General features: G+C 37.5%; 1 protein-coding gene, 2 non-coding genes and 1 pseudogene across 4 annotated transcripts; all 4 read left to right on the forward strand.

The window, feature by feature from the left end:
* Positions 1-2,952: 2,952 nt before the first annotated feature.
* LOC101310459 (agamous-like MADS-box protein AGL21-like) lies at positions 2,953-7,126 on the forward strand. The gene is made up of 9 exons (XM_004288504.1): positions 2,953-2,996; positions 3,116-3,342; positions 4,228-4,306; positions 5,828-5,889; positions 6,158-6,257; positions 6,400-6,441; positions 6,543-6,584; positions 6,738-6,884; positions 6,970-7,126. The coding sequence occupies exons 2-8, from the start codon at positions 3,161-3,163 to the stop codon at positions 6,846-6,848; spliced, it is 618 nt and encodes a 205-aa protein (XP_004288552.1). The 5' UTR covers positions 2,953-2,996; positions 3,116-3,160; the 3' UTR covers positions 6,849-6,884; positions 6,970-7,126.
* Positions 7,127-9,034: 1,908 nt separating this feature from the next.
* Positions 9,035-9,107, forward strand: TRNAF-GAA. Its single transcript has one exon. It is a non-coding gene; the product is annotated as a tRNA-Phe (tRNA).
* A 76-nt stretch (positions 9,108-9,183) lies between these two features.
* Positions 9,184-9,257, forward strand: TRNAN-GUU. Its single transcript has one exon. It is a non-coding gene; the product is annotated as a tRNA-Asn (tRNA).
* A 261-nt stretch (positions 9,258-9,518) lies between these two features.
* On the forward strand, positions 9,519-14,736 carry LOC101310745 (annotated as a pseudogene). The gene is made up of 16 exons (XR_183792.1): positions 9,519-9,844; positions 9,957-10,007; positions 10,121-10,207; positions 10,449-10,570; positions 10,939-11,015; positions 11,394-11,522; positions 11,603-11,695; positions 12,069-12,161; positions 12,400-12,623; positions 12,740-12,845; positions 13,067-13,132; positions 13,322-13,399; positions 13,593-13,704; positions 13,903-14,013; positions 14,155-14,313; positions 14,584-14,736. The product of XR_183792.1 is annotated as a serine hydroxymethyltransferase, mitochondrial-like (transcript).
* Positions 14,737-23,021: the final 8,285 nt, after the last annotated feature.

Here is a 23,021-nt window from a genome sequence, read left to right on the forward strand (position 1 = left end):
TTGGTTGGGTGTGCCCTTGGGCCTTTCAATCAGTTAATGAATGTTTTTCAACGACCAAAAAAAAATGATTCATACCAAAACGTAGCCAAAAAAAGAGGATGCAGCCCAAAAAAAAAAAAGAATAAGAGCCACGTCAGCCAGGTTTCCAACCAACTCGATCGGCGTTGCTGATCTTGTCATCGTCATCGATCGGTACATGAATGGAGGCGGTCCTGGTGCTCATTTCGATGGAGGAAGAGGTAGGGGAGAGAGAGAGAGAGCACCGAGCGGCGTATCTCAACTGTGGAAGAGGATCTAGAGTACTAACCGGTGATCGAGGGCGGTGACGGAAGGAAAGGCGAGGCGGAGGTGGAGGATCTTGAACCCGTGCACTAGCGTGATGTCGATTGGGGACTTTTCCTAATTCTCTATTGCCTGTGTGATTCTATTTCTTTATGTAGTATTGGGCCTGATTATTTTGGGTCATCTATTTCTAATGAAGTCATTTACTCATCACCCAAAACAAAACCAGAAAACAAACCGGTACATGTTTAGTGCACACCTATTTAAAAGTTACATCTTCTTTTCATTGGGCGGAGAAATTTGAAAGTTATGATGAAGTTCATGTGCTTCTCCTCAATCCTCGTTAGTTTATAATCTCATTGTTCACAAGCTCACAATTCACAAAGTTGTAGATGTCCGTAAATTATTCAAATGGTGCGGGTGACTCGTTAAAGCAACATCTTCCTTTGTTGGGATGATAGACTAGTCTCAAATGTCCACAAAATTACCTTTTCTCTTGGGGGTCTTGGTCTCTGCACTCATATCATTTGGCGATGATTGACACCTGGCTTGGTGTGGTTAAATTAGTATTTATCCCTAATCTTGGATTTGGGTTTTCTTAAGCCGATCGAGGTCCCTCACATATATAGTGGATTTCCAGCAAAGATCGAATCTTATTGGTCTCACAAATCGAATTCACATGGGCTCTGACCAATGGGAACTTGTGTCTAGGGACACTTACCAAACCCTAATCATTATTAATTAGTGCTTAAGCAGTTAAGCTAACCCCTAATTAGAATAGCAGAGGTGCATTAGATTTGTGAGGGCCGCGATCTTCATCACCATGTCAGATACGTACGTACCTCATTTGTTATATAAGATGTGAGATACCTATTTTATTTTTTATTTTGGTGATCGACTCAACCCCAAATTTTAGTTTACCCCTAAAATACGTCCTCAATAAACATATTCGCAAATAGCAGATTAGATAGGTAGGTTTCTGTATTATATGCAATATACATTCTAGGGTTTAGAGAGTTTTGGGTTTTACAATGCCTACTCTTTTCTCGCAGGGCTGTGATGGCTTCATATACTCTGGTCGTGATCCGGCCTCTAGAATAATGCGTACAAATACCGAGATGTACTTGTTCAGGTGATACTGTTGTTTTTCTGGCAAAGAAAATCTGATATGCGAGTCTGTGACAGTGCAGGTTGGGCGTACGGATTGTGTTTGATAAATTATCGCTTGCTATGAGCTTGATAAAGGCGTGCGTGCGAAGATTAACCATCGATTGGTGCTAATTTTGATTAACTAGCTAGTTCTTCACGTGTGAGTCTCAGTAATTGGTACTTGAAGTGTAAAACATGTGCTTCACTTCAAATATAAATATAACTAGAATTTTAATTGCATGATTTTGATGAAATTGTTGTTATGACAATTGACAGATTCTTGGATGAAGACTATGTTTGTGATTCAACTCATACGGCTTCGTGATACTATGAATGAAAAAGTTCCAGTAACTGATCAGATCAGTCGTACATGACAGTTCCTCGAGTTTTTGATCGAAATCCCAGTTTCAATGGACCTTAGCAAAAAAAAAAAAAAACTCTAGCTTCATTTTGGTCTGACAAGGGAGTCTATATATAGCAGACATCACTTCGTTACGAAGTTGTTCAAAAAACTTAACATTAAACTTTTCTTCTCTTAGCTAGTTCAATAAAGTTTAATGATCAAAAGTCCCCCACATTTTGGGACTGAGGTAAAGTATCCTCACACACAGAACCTCAAGATCCTAATATCCCTTCACTTAGGGTTTCTGAAAATCCCTTGTGTTATTGTGCTACCACCAACTAATAATTAAAAAGGAAATTTCTCCATTTTGATGTCATGACATTTTACTTCTTTAAGCTTTGCATAAACAGTACGATAACACTTTGCTTTCCTTCATTTATAGAAATTGGTTTTGATATATTACTAATATTTGCTAATCGATCAACCTATATAAATATATATATATATATATAACTTTTCTCAAGTGCGGATGTCCGCACTGTTTTACGGTGCGGATTTTCGTCCGTTCGCTACCATACGGCGCCGGCAAGGGCGCGCCTCCACCCCAGCCGACTCCAGCAGCTTCCCCGACCACTTTCCATCCCCTGTGAGTCCGCCGAATTCCAGTTTTCCGGCCAGATTGACTTTGTTTGAAGTTTTGGGTGATCTGGCCGGAAAACTGGATTTCGACGGACTCGCCGGGGATGGAAAGTGGTCGGGGAAGCTGCTGGAGTCCGCTGGGGTGGAGGCGCGCCCTCGCGCGGCGCCGTACGGTGGCGAACGGACGAAAATCCGCACCGTTAGCAGAGACGGACTGTCTATATATATATATCATTTCATTAACAATACCCACACGCGTCATAGACTAATACGGCTGATGACGCCATGAGCATCCAGCAACAAAGGATATATCTATACTCTACTATATATAGCTACCAATTCATATAATTATAGTCATTCTTTTTAGAAATTAGGACTTAATTATACTTAGTGCAAAGCCACTAATGTAAGTTTAATACTGGTTAAGTAATTAGAACCAACCAGTTTATCACCTCACTATTAGAAAAATGGGGTTTCACTTTCACCCCTAGACCACGTTTTCGTGTGTATATAAAGCTCATAGTGAGTCAAGTCTTAACGCAAACTAAGCTAGCTGCTTACAAACCGTAGATTGATCAATACCGTAAGTACTACAGTTCTTTAGCTCAATGCACCTGCTGTTCTTCTTAATCCTTACGCTAACAATAGTTTCACTATTCATCAAGCTAGATTTCTAATTTTTCATTTTAATTTTTTTTGCAGAGACCTTAAAGACACAGAGAATCGAAACAACATAAGGCCAGGGATATGGGAAGGGGGAAGATTGTGATCCGAAGGATCGATAATTGTACGAGCAGGCAAGTGACTTTCTCAAAGCGTAGGAAGGGTTTGATCAAGAAGGCAAAGGAGTTGGCGATTTTATGCGATGCAGAAGTTGGACTTCTGATCTTCTCAAGCACTGGAAAGCTTTATGAATGTGCAAGTAACAGGTTAATTTGGTCAATAATAATTGTCTTTGATCTTTATAAATATCGATCCCTCGGATTCTTGTTACTGCAGCTAGTTTTACATGCTTTCTTGGATCAAATACTTCATTATTATTTCTATATTTTGTAGATCTTTCACCAGCTATATACCTATATGTCTGATAATTTTCTGCATATATCATGCATATATACAGAATGTGATGTGTTATGCATATATTAATGTTTGTAAAGATACTTGGGTTAATAAATGTTTTTATGTAAGATTAAGTGTTGCATGTTCGCTGTTTCATCTAAACAAAAGAGAGGATTATGGTTTAAAAATCAGTAAATTGATATATTCCAGTTTTTAGGTTAGATATATATGTAGTAGTTTATTTTCAACGAAAACAATGAAGAGACTTAAAAACAATGAAAAAGAAAACTGTTGGTATTCATAATCTACTAAACTTCCAGATTAGACCAATGGTTTGTCACATGGTTATACATTTACGAAAATTTACTTTTGTATATTATCTTTTTTTGGTTCATAAAATGGTGGTCGGGTGGGACTACCACTCCGAGGCCGGGAGCAACATGGGTATGGCCTCTCCCCATGAGGTGTTTTTCACTTGCGGATGATTGAATCAAAATTTTGATCTAATTGTTATCAAAATTTCATCAGATAACCTTGGTCTGACAAAAATCTCTATTTATTTGATATATAGGTTAGATGATCAAATGATTAATGATTTGAATGAATTTTATGAGAGTATAGTATACTGCCTTGGCTTTGAGCTTGTATCAACTTTCTCATAATTCTTTTGGAAACTTTTCTTCTTCTTTTTTCTTCGTTTTGTTAATTTCACAACTGTACGTGCAACATCTGATTACTTCATGTCCTTCCTCCAGCATGAAATTAGTCATAGAGAGATATAACAAAACCAAAGAGGAACACCAGCGACTTCTTAATCCAGCATCAGAAATGAAGGTCTTCTCTATTACAATTATTTATCACTACTTTCATGTTTCTTTTTCTTTATGTTTTGATCCCCCCTGTTTGTTTGAGCTTAAATTTAATGTCAGGGTAAAATTTTCCAATCTTAAAACCACTGTGCATCAACCAAGGTTGAATTCTCCATGAATTTTCGTTTCATATATATTATTTATTTCCTCTCTTAATTTGAAGAGAAAAGGTTTTCCATGAGTTAGTCACTTTGTTTAGTCATATTTATAGTCATGATTATGTAATGCATCTTCCATATTTCTAGTATATGTCTACCTCAACATGCATTGTAGAAAAATCTATTATAAACCCTTTTGTGCTACCAAGCTGCAAAATTTCTTATATATCTGTGAAATTTTAAACCCTTTTGTGTTACCAAGCTGCAAAAATAATTCACCTGTCAAAAATTCTAGACATTCAACACTCTGATATGTATTGGATAGGTTTCAATGAAAAAGAAATCCATCTCCCCGTGGTTTCCTGTACTTCCCTGGATAACAAAGACAAGAGTACGTAGTACAATATTCTAGAGTCCTGCTTAAGCAAGTCAAACGAACTATTCTTTAATGGAATTATGTCAATCTGTATGTTTAAGTTTTTTCTGAATCATGAATATATTTCAGAAGTTCTTTGAGATTTCGAAAATTTATAGATGTCAGAAAAGCTTACATTCTACTCCATCATCAGGCATGAAGAGAAAATATAACATAGTATATCCATTTCCTTGTCACTGATCAAGTAACTAAGTTAGTTCGACTTCAACCTGATTGTAATAGCTTTGCACAATTCGCTATATTCCTAGAAAACAAAAAAATTTCGACGTCTGTTAATATACAAATTGAAATATTTCTCAATTGACTACAGATATGTAGCAATGTAGTTGTGTCCTTAATCCTTAGTCCGAACTCCTGACATACACTGGAACACCAACTACATACATATTAAGTATCATTCCCCACCATGAAGAAAAATGGTCGAGGCTTAATTAGTTTCAGATTCCCATTTGAAGAAAGTTGAATTATCTTTGAACTTTCAGCTGCCACGAATGTGAGATGTACATGTTATCTTCGGAAACAAGGTCCTGATGATGGGATAGTGAAGTAACATAATTCCATTATATGATAGTTCGTTTGTCTTGATTAAGACGTACTGGTAGAATATGTAGGAACAATCAGCTAAAACAAAATGTACATATGCTGCAAGAAACTTGTTTAGTAAATAAATTAAACTTAGTAGCAATGTGAAAAATTACTAGTTTAAAAAAATTTAAACAACTGCATGATCTTGATGAACAAAACTTAAATTTCCAATGGAATACATTTGCAACCAAGGGGGATGGATAGCTTGTACCATTGATGTTTGCTAGTCTGAAACTGGTTTAAAAGGTTATTTCTTGCTTCAGGCATATTTCTTAAAGAACTTCATCATTTCTCTTCAGAATATATAATTTTTTTTTTCTTTTGGAAGATAAATCTTGCATTTAACTTGAATTATCACACTTGCTAGTTTTGGCAAAGGGAAGTCACCATCTTACGGGAGCAACTACAGAACTTGCGAGAAAACCATCGGTACAAACTTTCTCCTCCTTCGTTTTAGAATTTTACAATGTATTTCAAAACACGCATGATGAAGACAATAATGTGCATATGTATCCAAGCGAAAATGATATTACATTGAGCATGTATATATTTCAATAACTTGATGATCAGCTTGACAAGATATAATACAAGTGAGCATTTGATCCTTTACTGCTTAATTATCTTAGTTTCATTGTGGTGAATTGAAGATCACCAACGATATATATTCGAGTAATCCAGATTCTGATATCTATGACAGGCAGTTCATGGGGGAACAGCTTTGTGGTTTGACTCTTAAAGAGCTAAAGGGTCTAGAAAATCAATTAGAAATGAGTCTGCAGGGTATTCGTTTGAAAAAGGTCCGTTCAAAGGCTTCACTCTCTCTATAATTTCTTTTCCTTTCTTCATTTGTTTTTGGACATGCTGCACAATCCGTTAGGATTATCGATTTGCAGTATATTACAAGTCTGATAAATAACATGAAGTTTTAATCCCCTGCAGGAAAAAATGTTAACTGATGAAATTGAAGACCTAAATGAAAAGGTTTTGTCCCGGAACACTTACAATATTTAGTTATTCCTTGCTACACTTCCTAGTTCCTACTGTAATCCTTGTCACTGTTTCCATTTTTTCGTTCCTTACAGGGTAATTTTATTCATCAACAAAATTTGGAACTGTACAAGAAGGTAATAAACCTTAGTTTTAAAAGAAAAATTGGATTTAAATAAGAATATTCTGCTTTGGTTTGACCACGAACATAAATCGATTAAATCTTTCAAGAAAATAAGGCCTTATTACGTAGCTATAAGCAGCATTAACTGTGAGGCTTCTTGTATCAGGTTTTTGGCACAAGCTCCCTGAATTCTGAAAATCGAAGTGGTTGCATTCCCTTTGGCATGAGCACAAATGCACAAATGAGGAGTCACATCTCCCCATCCGCCTTCAGCTAAGCCGAGATGGTCAACAAACTTAAGAGGCTATTCCAAGTTAGTGCTATATATGAGAGTTATTATTCTAAATTTCTGTTTTGGTTGAAAATTTTATCTGAAATATGGTTATGTAACTCTGCAGCAGTCTATATATGAAAGCAGTGAGAGGACTTTGGACAAATGCCCTAAACCACATACCTTATGACCCAAGCAAGTACAAAAGAGTGCGCTCTTCCAGTTCTTCTTATGAGATGAACAAGTAGAATACCTCAACGAAACTTATATTATACTTGTATATGTTTGACTATATATGAATTTAGCTAAAGTCATCAGCAAATGTCCTGTATTATCTTGACTAGCTCAATCGGAGAAAATGATTCTTCTTCATCATGGGATTCATTTGGTACTTCGATTCTGCGAATTTCATTTTACCCAAAATTCTTAAGAAACGTGGCCGAGCACAAGTTTACCGAAGAAGACATCGACATGAATGTGTTCAAGTCCAAGTCCATACTGAGTCAAGGATCACTTCAAAATTACTTCGTCTTTCTTGGCAAAGAACCAAACGAAAACAGAGACGAAAGTAATAGCAGCAGTCTAACACCTCAGTAACTAATAAGATCCAACAATGTCCCCATATATTATAGCTAACATAAAATAGCTCAGTACTACTTCAATCGATCTTTCTTCTTCATATAACTATGTGGATGTGAGGAATTGACCTACCAGCTAACTGTTTCAAATGTAGATAATAGTTCAGGCCCTGGTCTATTTATATATGTGAGATCGTTATGAAAACTTTTGCTCTCTAACAAAAAGATTGAAACCTATAAAATTTTAGTCCAATGGTTCAAACTGGTACTACCAGCAATCTAGCATACGATTTTTCAGAAGGAAAACAGAATAGGCAGTACTACTGAGAGGAAAACCACAACACTCAGATTTCCATAGATCTGAATCAAGTTTGAGCAAAATGTTAATGAATCTATACTTACACAATAGTACTATCACCGATCTAGATCACCGTCCCATCTGACATTGTTAAACACTTGTGAACGGCGTCCGGGCTCTTCTTCATACAAGTGACACCCATCGTCGAAGTTCTGCGAATAGCTCACCGCATCATACTGAAACGACACAGCTTTGCTTGATCCATATATGCTTCTAATTCTTCTTCTTCTGCCCCCATCGCTCATCACCAACCTCCTGAGAAAGTTTCTCCATCTCCTCGGGCTTCTCTTGTTTTCACCACAGCTCTCCATGCGACTGTACCCCAATTCTTCGTGCACCGGGAAACACGACGGCGACATCATGCACCCCGGAAGGTAAGTCGATCGCCGGGGAGGGATGAGATCCCCTTCCATTGAGTAGTTTTACCGAACAAGCTAGCTAGTTCTTGGCTCTTACTAGAGCTTTGGCTATATGAGTTGGGTGAAGATGATGCTACATGTATATAACTATATATATGTAGGTATTGATTATATTAAGCATGATCAACGTAAAATGTTATCGGTTACAGCCAGTTTCGTGGGCCTCGTACATGTTATATTTCGAGTATGAAAATGATAGCACATTGCAGAGATAGACAAAACCTCACTTGTCCCAAAAGCATATTTCACACCAATTGTCCTAGAATAATTGTTTTGGTGGGTTATTCTATATGTTATCTACCAAAGCTTCAATCTTACCTTATTTTCTTTCTCTTGACAAACTTAATTGGTGAGGCTTAAGTTTAGGGTTCGTTGCCTTCCATTTCGTATGCTAAATTTCGAGCCGATGTAGGTGTGTAATTTATGTTGATATCGTGTCTATTGACATGTTTAAACACAGAGCGGAAGGAAAGAACAGACCAAGCAAGAAATTAATTAAGCACATAGTTAGCAACGATGATCTTGTAGAGAGATTCAAAAAGCAAACTGAAGCAAAATGATTGAAGGGAATTATTAACAGCCATGAAAACTTTCCAAGATGAGAAAAGAGAGAAATTGGTTAGGGATAAGCATGAGTGTTCTGATTTGATTTCAGATCCACCACCACCAAAACTTGTGGGGACTTGGAACTTGTCGTGTTTCTGTAATTTCTTAGAGAAGAGAAAAGGAGTAGAGGACAATGGCAACAGTATAGCAGACGTTCAGTTTAGAATCTTGGAATAGCAGACACTCAATTCATAACAATTTTAAATCTAAAGAAACAGAGAGTGAACATCTGCGGGGATAGCTCAGTTGGGAGAGCGTCAGACTGAAGATCTGAAGGTCAGGTGTTCGATCCACCTTCACCGCATTTATTTTTAAGTTTTTATTTCACTGAGTTTTTCATTTGAGTATTTAAATAAAACCATGAGACAATGGAACAACATGCTGGAATAGCTCAGTTGGCTAGAGCGTGTGGCTGTTAACCACAAGGTCGGAGGTTCAAGCCCTCCTTCTAGCGTCTTTTTGCCTGTTAGTACAGAGAGAAAACCAAACCTAAAATTGGGAATCAACCAAAAATAATCTAATCTTGAAATTCACCCCAGAATTGTAGGGTGTTTAGTGAGCTGATTTGCATTTAGAAGTACTCTTTACCCTCAACTTAGATAAGAACCCAAGTCACTGACTGACAATGACCTACGAGTTGGTGAAAAATCCTCCTCCTGAGGAACCATTCAAAAGCTTCGGTGGCCAAATTTGTCTCACAGAATACCCCAAAACCGATCATGCCATATCTCTGAAAGTCCCTTTGTGGCTAAGAAACGAGGAACTTTGGATAGGCCTTTCATGGTGATGGTTTTGGTGTCACCATATGTGATTGATTATGAAACCTCAACTCTAACACCTAGTAGCAGGAGGACAAGGACAAAACCGGAACACAAGATTAGAAAAGGTTTAGTCTTTCTACCCACCAAAATCTCACCCAACTGAAAAACTGAACCTGAACCCAGAAGAACCATGGCGCTGGCATTGGCCCTTCGCAGGCTTTCCTCTTCTGTGGACAAGCCCATTCGTCCTCTCTTCAATGCCACCTCTCACTACTACATGGTCCTTTAACTATTTCACATATCTCTGTTCTGCTCTAGGATTGAATGCATGGAAGTTTAGTCACTGATCGAACCCTTTATATTTTTTGTGTGCTACTTTTTTTTTTTTACAGTCATCTTTGCCCAATGAAGCTGTCTATGACAAGGAGAAGAACGGTGTCAGTGTGAGTTCTTATATGCCGGGTTTTATCAATATTAGACTTGATTTATGTATGTGTTTTTGTTGGTGAGGTTTGATTATACATGCTGAGACATAGTAAAAGTTGTTTTCTTGCAGTGGCCTAAGCAATTGAATGCTCCATTGGAGGCTGTGGATCCTGAGATTGCTGACATCATCGAGCACGAGAAAGCCAGGCAATGGAAGGTGTGATTTTTAGTGTATGATCAAAATCAAGACTTTGTTGAGATAAAAGATAGTAATTGTTGGGGTTCACAGCTATGTGTATTCTTTTGAATACAAGTTTAATGTTCTATAATATTGCTGAGAAAACTTTGAATAATTCGAGAAAGTTTCTGTGGTTCATTTTTGCACAAGAGTTTCTTTACAGCATTTATGGGTAAATGATGGTGTGTTCATTAACTTGAAGTCTTTGTCTTTCATAAAGGGCCTAGAACTGATACCTTCGGAGAACTTCACATCAGTCTCTGTGATGCAAGCAGTTGGTTCAGTCATGACCAACAAATACAGTGAAGGGTATCCAGGGGCAAGATACTATGGAGGAAATGAGTATGTGAAATCTTGACCCCTCTCTACAGTCTTATAGCAAATTGTCAGGAGTTTCTTAGTAGGAATTGGAATGTGTCCCTTATCGATGTTTACAAAGAAAGTAATTCAGTGGCTGACTTGCTAGCAAGCATTGGTCATGGTTATGAGTCTGGATGCAGATTCTTTAGCTCCCCTCCTAATGATGTTATCCCTCTCTTGGAAGCTGATTCTTCCGGCTCTTCCAAGCCTAGATTAGTTGTGTTTTAGGTTTCTTGTCCTTGCCTTTGGGCTCCCATGTCATCAAAAAAAAATGAAATCTTGACCCGTTAAGTTCTATGTGAAGAACAATGAAAAAGAGAAAAGTTAACAATAAACTTTTGCATTTTCAGGTTCATTGACATGGCAGAAACCTTGTGCCAGAAGCGTGCTTTGGAAGCTTTTCGGTTGGATCCAGCAAAATGGGGAGGTAAATTCTTATGGCTGATCAGCCTCGGGCAATTTCTCATGATTGTGAAAGTAGCATACATGTACGTACGTGCACCATCCATCTCAACATTTGACGAGACGGTATCTTCGTCTTCACAAACCAGTTGGCAGTTGCCAAACAAGTAGAGCATCTGTCAGGATGTACTACATCCACCTTAAGTTGTATAGAAGATTAGTAGTTGTCAGTATTTTTCTTGGTATACTAGAAGCAGTGCATTATAACAGAATCTAAGCTGTAGAATACCGTCAATCATATCCCTTCTGAATAATAGTTTTAGCACTGTCTCTAGTATACATATATAATAGGAGCTGAGCTACAATCTTTTCTCTTACATGATTTTCATCTTCTTTATTGCAGTCAATGTTCAGCCTTTGTCAGGATCTCCAGTCTAATTTTCTATGTTTACTACTGCATTGTTGAACCTCATGATAGAATCATGGCTTCTTGATCTTCCACTATGGTGGTCATCTTTCTCATGGTTATCAGGTATTGATATTTCCATTATATGGTTTCTTCTTTGAATAAATCATTTCATGATCATTGGTCATCTGTTTTGTGACGTGCAGACTGACACCAAAAAGATATCAGCTGTGTCAATCTTTTTTGAGACAATGCCATACAGATTGGATGAGAGCACTGGTTACATTGACTATGACCAGGTAGCTTGGAGATTTAATAATTCTTGCATTGTTACCTTGTTGTCTTGTATCTTTTAATCAACGTAATGCTTGTTAAAATGTCTCGAAATCTCCTATTTCACAAAAGAGGCTATTTGAAGAGAAACAAAAACCAAATAATAACATATTGCAAATCAAAATCTAGAAGTTCATTAGCAGGAATAGTGAAGATATCTTTTATATTTCTTAAAAAAAATAAAAATAAAAAAACCTGTTGTCAGAATTGGGTTGGATGATTTAAACCACAATACTGTACCAATAGAGATCTCGCTTCTGATATAGAAACAGCTGATATATGCTTTTGTTACCAAACTTAATGGAAGCTTTACTTGACATGATTAATAATGACTTGCAGTTGGAGAAAAGCGCCACTCTCTTCAGGCCAAAATTAATAGTTGCTGGTGCTAGTGCTTATGCACGTTTGTATGATTATGCACGTATTCGCAAGGTAAACTCCTTTAGATTGATCTATACTATCAGTATCCCACATTCAAACAGCTTAAGCTTTGGAATGACATGGCATCAGAAAAAATGATCCCTAGTTATAATTCCTTCAACTGCAACCTCCCAATTTACATCGAGTCCATCTTTGGGCTCTCAGTCGTGGTGGAGACAACCCCATACTTAACAGGCTTACAGTATTGTCATGTTATTTGGCCAAGATTAACATCTTATGTATTTTGCAGGTATGCGACAAACAGAAAGCAATCTTGTTGGCAGATATGGCACATATCAGTGGGTTGGTTGCCGCTGGTGTCATCCCATCTCCTTTTGAGTATGCAGATGTAGTGACCACCACAACACACAAGTCACTTCGTGGCCCGCGCGGCGCCATGATTTTCTTCAGGAAGGGTCTAAAAGAGACCAACAAACAAGGGAAAGAGGTGAGTGTTCAAGATCACAATTCAAAGTATATTTAGACTTTCCTAGTAAATTATACTGTTACTCATACTTAAGCGATCTTCTGTTGTCCCCTATATTGAATATAATTTGAAAAGTTACTCAAATGTTTTAATTGTCCCAAAGGTGTTTTTATGACTACGAAGACAAAATCAATCAAGCTGTCTTTCCTGGGCTTCAAGGTGGTCCACACAACCACACCATCACTGGTTTGGCAGTTGCACTGAAACAGGTAGGGATATGGATTATGATAAATTCCATCACATTCCATAACATTTTATTCAATCCCACTCCCACTGCCACTGCAATGTTTACATTCATTTATGGTAATGAGTGATATGTAGAAGGAACTGTTGAGAATGGTGTTTGTTATGTACATTAGGTCTCAACTCTTCCACTCTTATGACGCTGGTTGCTAATGGCTCATATTTTCGCCTCTTGTGTAATGTGCAGGCTACTACTCCAGAGTACAAAGCCTATCAAGAACAAGTTCTCAGTAATTGCTCAAGATTTGCACAGGTGTAAATTTATTCTCCTAAAACTTTATATGATTCATAAGGGAAAAAAGAAAAGGATAGAGAAAGCAGTATCAGACATTCCAGACTTCCTTTGTTCACAGCAGATTTTCAATAACATGTTCTCTGATTAGTACATGTTTCTAAAATTTACTTCCAGCACTCTAACTGGTAAAACTGTTGAAAAATGCAGTCATTGAATGAGAAGGGCTATGAGCTTGTTTCTGGAGGAACTGAGAACCATTTAGTTTTGGTGAATTTGAAGAACAAGGTAACTGAGACATTTTTCTTCTCTGGAATGCTGGAGAAAGAAGCTTCTTGGTTCCTATAATTTGTTTGTGTAGTTATGTAAATGCAAATCTAATAATTGGGTAGGGATGCAATTAAGTACCAATAGTTTAGTGAAACATATATTTTTCTCTACCATTAAAATCTGCTGACACCACCACTTTTAAAAATATCAGGGTATTGACGGATCCAGGGTCGAAAAGGTGTTGGAAGCCGTTCACATTGCAGCCAACAAAAACACTGTTCCTGGAGATGTGTCTGCCATGGTTCCTGGTGGCATCAGGATGGGTAAGGCTTCTCATGCTTCTTTTACTCCTTTTTTGGCCCCTTTAAATGTTCAACTTCCAGGTATAAAACACTTCTAGTACTTCTCAGGTATAAGAACATTTTGAATTTCTTGTACTCCAATCCTTCTCATGCTCCTTGTACTTCTTGTATTAGACATTTCCAACTTCTCATGTTTCTTGGTTTGTGCTGCAACTTCAGGAACTCCAGCGCTTACTTCTAGGGGATTTGTTGAGGAGGATTTTGCTAAAGTTGCAGATTTCTTTGATGCCGCTGTGAAGTTGGCAGTGAAGGTCAAGGCAGAAGCCAAAGGTTCCTAACATCTTTAATATCATGATATACATTTTTTTCTCACCGAAGCTTCGTTCATGTTCATGTGCTGTTTATCGTAGTTGGCTGTAGGCACTCCTATGATATCATTGAGTTATAGTTTCTTTATTTTCTGCATGTCAGGAACAAAGTTAAAGGATTTCTTGGCAGCATTGCTTGCCTTTCAGTCTGAAACTGCAAAGCTGCGCCATGATGTCGAGGAGTATGCCAAGCAATTTCCGACAATTGGGTTTGAGAAGGAAAGCATGAAGTACAAGAACTGAGAGAAATCACGTGTGTTAGGTATGGAATCACCTGAATACTCTCAAGTCATATGTATAGCCAGATGGAGCTTTTGTGGTGTTGAACTTTCAATTTGTTATTTCTAAATTGAGAACTTAGATCCCAAAGAAATCAAACAAAGTATCACAATGGATGAAACAGATACTGATACGTACTTGTACACGTACTGCATTATCTTTGAAACGGAACAAAGTAAAGACCAATTGCTTTGTACTAGCCGCTAGTTCTCATCAAGTAGCTGCTTATGTAGTTATCTTGTCTGTGGAACAGGCATACATGGTGCCGGCATCATCAGAGTTTTCTTGAATGAGAAAGGAGAAGGAACATGTCAAGATGGAGCTCCATCGAGCTATAGTTTATTTAAATTCAGCGAACCCTGATGAATGTATATAGATGTATCAATTTGAGGATTTACAATGCAATAAACCTGCCTTATTGAAATGAAAAGGAGAAATAATATCACCATGACCATGACCATGATTTTTTTTTGATAGGAAAGGGAACAGAATTATATAGAGGTGCCTCTAACCTTGGGGGACACACTTCTCCCACAAGTTCATATTATCAACCATGTGACCAAGATTAGCTAAAGCATTAGCCACGACATTGGCTACCCTAAATACATGTTTGAAGTTAACAATTTTAAAAGAACTACTCAAAGCCTGAATATCTTGAACAAGCTTAATTAAGTAGCTTCCAAAGAGGACTCGAAACTCCATTCACAACATCAATCACATTGCCTTCAACTTCAATTTTAGAGAGGCCTCGATTCTTCGCGTAGAAGTGTAGCACAACATGAAACGCTCTTACATTATGTCCAACGAGTGACAAACCGTACCGAACTGACAAATATTAATCGAAACCGAACCTAACCGATTGTTGTGGTGCAGTTTTTACTTTTTAGTTAGTGCTTACTATAAACTAAAACGGAAAAATTTTGGTTGACCTACCATGGTCATCTAAAGCTAACCCAAGCCAATAAGACGATGACAATTCTATAATTTTGCTGCCAAGGAACTCAAAGCTCACACCTATTGATGGAGTGATGTTCTGTTTCACACTTATTCTATCTTGTTCTCATTTCATGTCACTCTATTCATTCTCACATATGTAATAATCTAATTGTGTAGGGCTGAGTCTCCCAGCTAGACTAAGTTTAAAACTTTTTAAAAAAATAATAATAATCTAATTGTGTAATAATTTAATAAATAGATGTTCATTTTCATACTTATTCCATCTTTGTCTCATTTCATGTCACTCTGATTTCTTCTCAATCCCGTGTAGTAAATATTATTTATCTTCCATTTTTTTAAAACAAAATTGCACCTTATTGTTAAGGTTTCTAAAGAACACTAGACACACTACACCCCTCTGCCAAGAAATAAAAGAGCAAAATGAAGCCTAATCCTCTCCTCCCTTAGCCTTAGCCTTGCAAATTCCAAAGAGAGCCCTCTTGGCTTCTCTTCTTATATTCAACATGCTCATGGCAACTCGCGTCATTCTCTCCCGCTCAGTCTCTCCTCTCCTGAAGCGAGCTCCTCACCATCCCCATTTTGCCCCTAAACCATTACCCAAATCAGAAAAGGAAGATTTGCTTTCCATCTCTTTCTCCATTTCTTTTTTCTCCTCACAACGCCCAACTTCTGTAGCCGAACATTAGTGATGAGTTGTCTAGTACTGGGGTAAATTAAGAGATTTGGGGAAAGGGTGGAAAAACCTGAACTTGGGGCTCCTTTTAGTGGTGAGGTGCGATCGTGGTTACCATCCATGCCATATGCTGTTTAACCACATATGTACATATGTTTGGGACAAATACATATTTAATTGCTAAATATCTTTGTTCAAGGCCAAGTCCAAAGGATGCCTTGAGAGTCGTAAAATATGTTAGGATGCCACATTCATATGGGTTAGGATCTGTGGATAGCATTACTTTGGGCCTGATTCCTTCAGCTTTAAGAAGTGCCAATTGGGTCACCTGATGGCGGAGTCCCAGTCAACAAAGGCTCAATTAGGAATAAATTGAACAAGGAACTCAAACTCTTTAGTTGGGATGTGTAACTGGTTGCCTGATGATTTCATGCAAATATGGCCAGTCCTAGGCTTCTGCTATTGTTGCCACGAAGAGTTCATAAGGAGTTGTGTGATTGCATAGTGTATGTTACAGATTATTGTCCATTTTTGCAGGTCGAGACCGTCTTCCATGAATTTGGTCATGCACTTCAGCATATGCTGACTAAGCAAGATGAGGGGCTTGTTGCTGGTATCCGAGGTGTAGAATGAGATGCTGTTGAATTGCCCTCACAGTTCATGGAAAATTGGTGTTACCATAGGTAATTTTGATTGCTAAAATCCTTTGAACTATTTTTGCATTCATGTCCTCTAGATTTTCAAATGTAAATGTGCCAGTTGGCATGGGGTGAAGGGATAAATTTATGAAATATGGACTTGCCTTTCGTCGAACGCTTGAACTTGTTCTTTCATCCTTGTAGACACTAAAACGTATTCGACCCAGGGGTATTTGGCCTTCAGGATACAGCTGCCTATACATTTTTGAGTTCTGTTTTCTTATTTTCCAAATTGTAGAGCCCATTTCCTCCCATGCAGTACCAAGTGACTGTGACTGTTTTCTTTCACTCTGTTAGTGATTTGTTTCCATAATTGGTGTTGTAGAGCACTTTAATAAGCATTGCTAAGCATTATGAAACTGGGGAAACTCTTCCAGAAGAAGTATACTTGAAGCTTCTTGCAGCAAGGACTTTCCGTGCCGGCTCCCTAAGCCTTCGACAGGTTAGTTCATATGATGTCTCAGCCTTTCTTTTCCCTAATTAAGTTTAGGCATTTTCTATCATTTGAATTGTGATAGTAACCTATCATTTGTTTCTTGGTTCTGGTTATGTCAGCTTTGAGACATAGTGATGTATTGGTATCTTGAAGGGTGTATGACATGCATCTTGTCAAATGTTTATATCCAGCATTCATCATCATGATTCCAACTATAGACTGTTCAATGATGCGAATACATTGAATATTGTTGTTATATCTTTATATCTGTCAACTTTTACTATGCTGATTTTTTACCTCTGTTACTATGACTGCACTTCACATATAAATGATTAAAATATAACAACACCCATAGTGTTTCCTTGCTTTTCAGTACTTACACGTTTCTTTAAACTTTTCTTTACTTTTATTCATTTCATGTTTAATAATCAGTAGTTCAAAGTCGGCAGTTGTGATTGTGTTCATATTATATTAATTTTGCAGATAAGATTTGCAATCGTAGATCTGAAGCTGCATACGGAGTACATACCTGGTGGATCAGAATCGATTTATGACGTTGATCACAGGGTTAGTGAAAAAACACAAGTGATCCCTCCACTTCCAATAGAAGTTAATCGGAGGCAGTAAATTTCTACTGTGTTTACTAGAGGACAATAAAATTGTTTATTAGGTTAAAAATGGGTATCTGTTGTGTGTAATTGACATGAATATGAAAGAGACAGATTGTACTGCAAGTTTACTATGTTTACTAGGGGACAATAAAGTTATTTGTTAGGTTAAGAAAATGGGTATCTGTTGTGTGTTGTGTCCCTGATATTGAAAGGGAGTTACTGTCTTGCAAGTTTATTGACCACCAGTAGAAGTTTACTATAGAAGTTAACTGGGAACAATAAACTTCTACTGTGTTTACTATGGGACAATAAAGTTGTTTATTAGGTTAAGAATGGGCATGCATATGAAAGAGACATATTGTACTACAAGCTTACTGACCTTCAGTAGAAATTTACTAGCCGTAAACTTCTACTGTGTTTATTAGGGGTCAATAAAGTTGTTTATTAGGTTAAGAATTGGTATCTGTTGTGTTTTGTGGTCCTGAAATTGAAAGGGAGTTATTGTATTGCAAGTTTACTGACCCCCAGTAGAAGTTTACTAGGGGCCAGTAAACTTTATTTCTTGTATATGCAGTTTATAAATGCAAGTGTTTACTACTTATATGCAGGATGAGAAGAGGTTCAAGACATTTAGTTGTGACTTCTGAATTTGAAGAGGATTCGGTTCAAGAATCTGTAGCTTTTATGAGGACAGAACAAAATATAGCAGAAGTTTTACAGAAGATAAAGTCGAAGAAAAAGAGAAAAGAGGTCCAGAAGGGTGCTGATGCTGAAGAAGAAGAAGAAGAAGTAGTACTGGTAGAAGAAGAAGAAGATGATGAGGTAGACACTGAAGATGAAGAAATAGAAAAGTTTGTTTTTCAGAAAAGATCAACAGGTGGAAAAAGAAAACAAGCGGAGACAGATTCAGGGGAGGAGGAAGAAGAAAAGGGAAGAAAAAAGGACAAAGGAGAAGAACTAGGGGGCTTGGCCAAGATCAAACACGTGCAGCAAAAGTGTTCAATGACATCATTTTATATGTTAATTTATAGATACAAGGAGAGCATCCCAAAAGAATCATGGGAGTTGATAAACATCACTTGTTTTCAGGGAATAATTGAAGCATTCAGATTGGGCAAGATTGATGAGGATCAAGTGAAGAAGCTTGAATCTGATTTTGAGATCCTAATGAGGCACTACAATAGTGACAAGAAAAACTTCATATTTGGGAACAAGGAGATTGAAATTACGGAGCATGATGTGCATTCAATTTTTGGAATAACCAAAGAAGGCTCGGATGTGGATATCACAATAGAACAGAAATATTGCAAGGGCAAGAAGAAAAGCAGAGATTCTGCTGTCTTTGGAAAGCAAACAAGAAGAACAATCACTAGAAAGGTTATTGATGACACATTAATGGAAGAGCTGAGGAAGATTCAGAAGAAGAAGAAGAAAGGGGATCCAAGGAAGATAGCCTCTTTGGTTATAATGTACCTTATGTCAGCTTTATTTTTCAACAAAACTGGGAACCACATTGAATGGAAACTGATACTCAAGTGTGAAGACCTTGAAGGCATCGACAAATACAACTGGTCACATAAGGTATTAGAATTCTTGCACCAAGGACTTCACAAGCACGTAAAGGGGGAGCCAAAAGTTTTGAACGGATGCCTCCTTCTGGTTCTATACTGGTTCCTAGAGAAAACAAAAAAAAGAAGCGGATTATTGGGAAAGAGAAGGAGACTCCCAGATTTATAAGATGGTCAATACAAGAGATCATCAAAGAAAATGAGTATTTGAGAAGACCTAAATTGCTAGAGGTAATAAGATTATTGCGTTGTATTTTTTGTTTTTCAAAAAACTAAATTAAACTGATTTGTGTCTTATAAATGTAAAAACAGGAACTCATAGTAGAATGTCCATGGATGTATGAGGAGGAAACAAGTTCCGGCAATGATGAGCGGCAGCAAGATGAGAATGGAACACCAAGCCTCAATGATTTGGTAAGTTTGAATGGTCACTAACACCTAGTAAAACTATTGGCAATGAAGATGGAACTTGAATTGCAAGTTTACTGACCCCCAGTAGGAGTTTACTAGGGGGCAGTAAACTTTTACTGGGTTTACTAGGGGCTAAAAGTTGTTTATCAGGGTATCTGTTGTGTGTTATGACCATGAAATTGAAAGGGAGATACTAAATTGTAAATTTACTGACCCCCAGTAAAAGTTTACTAGGGGGCAATAAACTTCTATTGGTTTAACTAGGGGTTAAAAATTGTTTATTAAGGTATCTGTTGTGTGTTGTGACCATGAAATTGAAAAGGAGATACTGAATTGCAAGTTTACTGGCCCCCAGTAGAAGTTTACTGAGGGGCAGTAAACTTTTACTGGGTTTACTAGGGGGCTAAAAGTTGTTTATTAAGGTATCTGTTGTGTGTTGTGGCCATGCAATGGAAAAGGAGATACTGAATTGCAAGTTTACTGGCCCCCAGTAGAAGTTTACTGGGGGGCAGTAAACTTCTTTTGGTTTAACTAGGGGGCTAAAAGTTGTTTATTATGATATTTGTTGTGTGTTGTAGCCATGAAATTGAAAGAGAGATACTGAATTGCAAGTTTACTGGCCCCAATAGAAGTTTACTAGGGGGCAGTAAACTTGTTTATTTGGATATAATTGTTTAACAGTAGCAATGTCGTTGTTATAACGTGTATAAGAGCTGCCGATAGAAGATATGAAGAAGAAGCTGACAGAACTTGCCAAAGCAAATGAAGAACTGGTGAAGAAAAACACTGAATTGCTCGGCAAGTTAAAGAAAGCGGACAACCAAATGATTGAGCTAGAGAAAGAAATGAGGGCAGACAAAAATCAAATCAAGGCTCTCAAGATACAGTTACACAAGGCGGCAAAACATGCTCAGACAAAGCAGATAATATGTGTAACTGAGGAGAAGGAGGAGGAGGAGGATAGGTCAAAGCCGGTTGAAGAGGAAAAATATAACTGCAGAGACAACATGGAAGATCATAGCCGCAGAGAGGAGCAACCAAGAACTAAAGTGGTAAGCGTATAAATGAGTTTACTGACCCCCAATAAATATTGTGTGTTTCTGAATTTTTTTGAGGATAACTTGTGTGTTTTCTTTTGTGTAGTTTTTTGAACAAGCAGAACCAGTTCCGTTGTCAGCTATATTTCCAGAAGACCAAGGAATTGTGAAGACCGATGTCGACCTGTCTAAACTAGACAAACTTGTTACTCAAGCTGTGCAAATGGCCAAAAAAAATTAATGAAGAAACCAGCTTGAAAAATAAAGGACAGCAAGCAGAAGGGGTCAAGAAATATGTCAAGAAAAGGAAACAAACTGTGGAGACGCGTTCGATTGAAAGAAACGTCAACCTGTACAAGCGTGGGGCAGAAAAGAGGAAAGAAGAAGAATGGGAGTATGACACCCCTGAAGGCTAAAGCCAGCAAAAAGAACAAAGAGCAATGGTATTGTTATTCGTGGAGTGAACTGTAACACCAATACATGGAAGTTCTTGGATGAAAATGTGGCGCATCACTATAAGAACTGGTTTGATTTGAACAAGGACAAGATTGATGAGTAAGTTTATTCTTCCTTAGTTTATATATAACATTACAATTAGTTCCCTAGTTTGACTTGCTTAATTATGACTTATTTGTGTCTGCACAGTTTCTGGTATTGGGAGTGTTGTGATGGTATCATTGACATTACCAAAGACGACTTGAAGAGAATAATTCAAGAATGAGAGATTACATCTAATGTGAGAAAAAAATTACTGGTCTTACTAACCCCAATAAAGTTGGTGTTTGAGTAACCTAAGATGTATTCTTTGTTGTAATTTGTGACTTATATTGTACATGTAGACAATCAGGGTGTACCTCTAAATGTTTGAAAGAGGAAGTGGAAAAGAAGAAGGTCTCGATCAGATTCCTAGACATAGAGGCAGCGGTAAATAGTCTAACCTGAAATAGCAGCGTGCCGCTAGACCGCGGTCTCCTCATTTACTTTTTTCAGTTAACATAATCTTACTACTTGCTTTTATAAATACAGTGTGCGGCGGTGGTACATGAACAAAAACTGAAGGAGTTCCTAGCTGGAGGAGGAAAACAGGGGGAATTCAAATGTAATGAATTGGATATAGAGCTTTCCATTATTAATCCTATGTGGTCCATCTTCAGTAAGGACCTGGTTTTAATTCCAGTACATCACGGGGTCAGCCACCACTATACCTTGGTCATGATTCACAACAAAGATCGATGCTTCTATCACCTCAACTCAATGCTACCATCAAGGAAAGATTACTCTGCCGACACCAACATCCACTTTCAGAATGCAATGGGAGTGGTGAGTTGTAACTGATTTATTAGGGTAAGAAGTTTACTGGGCGGCAGTAAACTTCTCCTAGGTTTTGTTTGTTACTTGTTCTCTTAGTTTGTTTGAGTTGTAATTTACTTGTGTGTTGAAACCAACAGGTGAAGCACATTATGGTGTTCATCAAACACGTATATGATTCCACCATATACCCTCTCAGCCAAAACTTGGACCTTGAGGAATGGAGGGAAAACTATAACGAGTAGGACAGCCAAGGACTGGCTGACGGTTACTTGATGATGAGTGTTGAAGAGAAAAGAACAAGAAGATGGATGCTGGACCAAAACGTTTATCAAGCAAGATACCAGCTGATTGATGTCTTATCCTGCCCGTAGCAAAAGTGTTCATCGTAAGTACATTTTAACTTTATTTAAACTGTTTTATTGGGGTCAGAAATTACTTGTCTGTTTTATTAGGGTAAAAAATTTAGTAACACTGTTTCTTAATAAATTACAGGTCAGACTGTGGACCATTTTTGCTCCACTTTATAGAGAGTCTATGTCATGGGAAAAAACCGACAGAAAATGGTGGTAATGAAATGAGGAAGAAGATGCTGCTAAAGTTCATGGACATCAATATAGAAAAAAGATTAGTGTCACTTTAGATGTAGGATCATATGTAGATGTAGGATCATATGTAGTATTTTGGTAGTGTTCCAAGAACATATGATCTATCTTCAGTTTCAGTGCCAGAACTTGTTCTTTTATTTTGGTATATTCCTTTGATCTTTCTGTCAGTTTCAGTTATCTTTGGTTGTCAGTTTCAGTTTTTTTTTATTACAGGGTGGTTACTGGGGGTCAGTAAACTTTGGTTGCTCTGTTCAGGAAAATTACTAACCCCCAATTATTTTTCATACTTGAGAGTTTACTACAACATTACGTCATTAAAGGATGCTTGTTGGTCTCTTTCTGTCAGTTTCAGTTATCTTTGGTTGTCAGTTTCAGTTTTTTTTT

This window comes from Fragaria vesca, linkage group LG1, assembly GCF_000184155.1.
Source record: "Fragaria vesca subsp. vesca linkage group LG1, FraVesHawaii_1.0, whole genome shotgun sequence".
NCBI lineage: Eukaryota > Viridiplantae > Streptophyta > Magnoliopsida > Rosales > Rosaceae > Fragaria > Fragaria vesca.

What these genes read in the sequence shown, in the direction of transcription:
- LOC101310459 (XM_004288504.1), top strand. Translation starts at nt 3,161, where the DNA reads ATGGGAAGGGGGAAGATTGTGATCCGAAGGATCGATAATTGTACGAGC. An exon ending in AGGGTATTCGTTTGAAAAAG is followed by an intron (nt 6,258 to 6,399) that starts GTCCGTTCAAAG and finishes AATCCCCTGCAG; the next exon opens with GAAAAAATGTTAACTGATGA. An exon ending in TTGAAGACCTAAATGAAAAG is followed by an intron (nt 6,442 to 6,542) that starts GTTTTGTCCCGG and finishes CGTTCCTTACAG; the next exon opens with GGTAATTTTATTCATCAACA.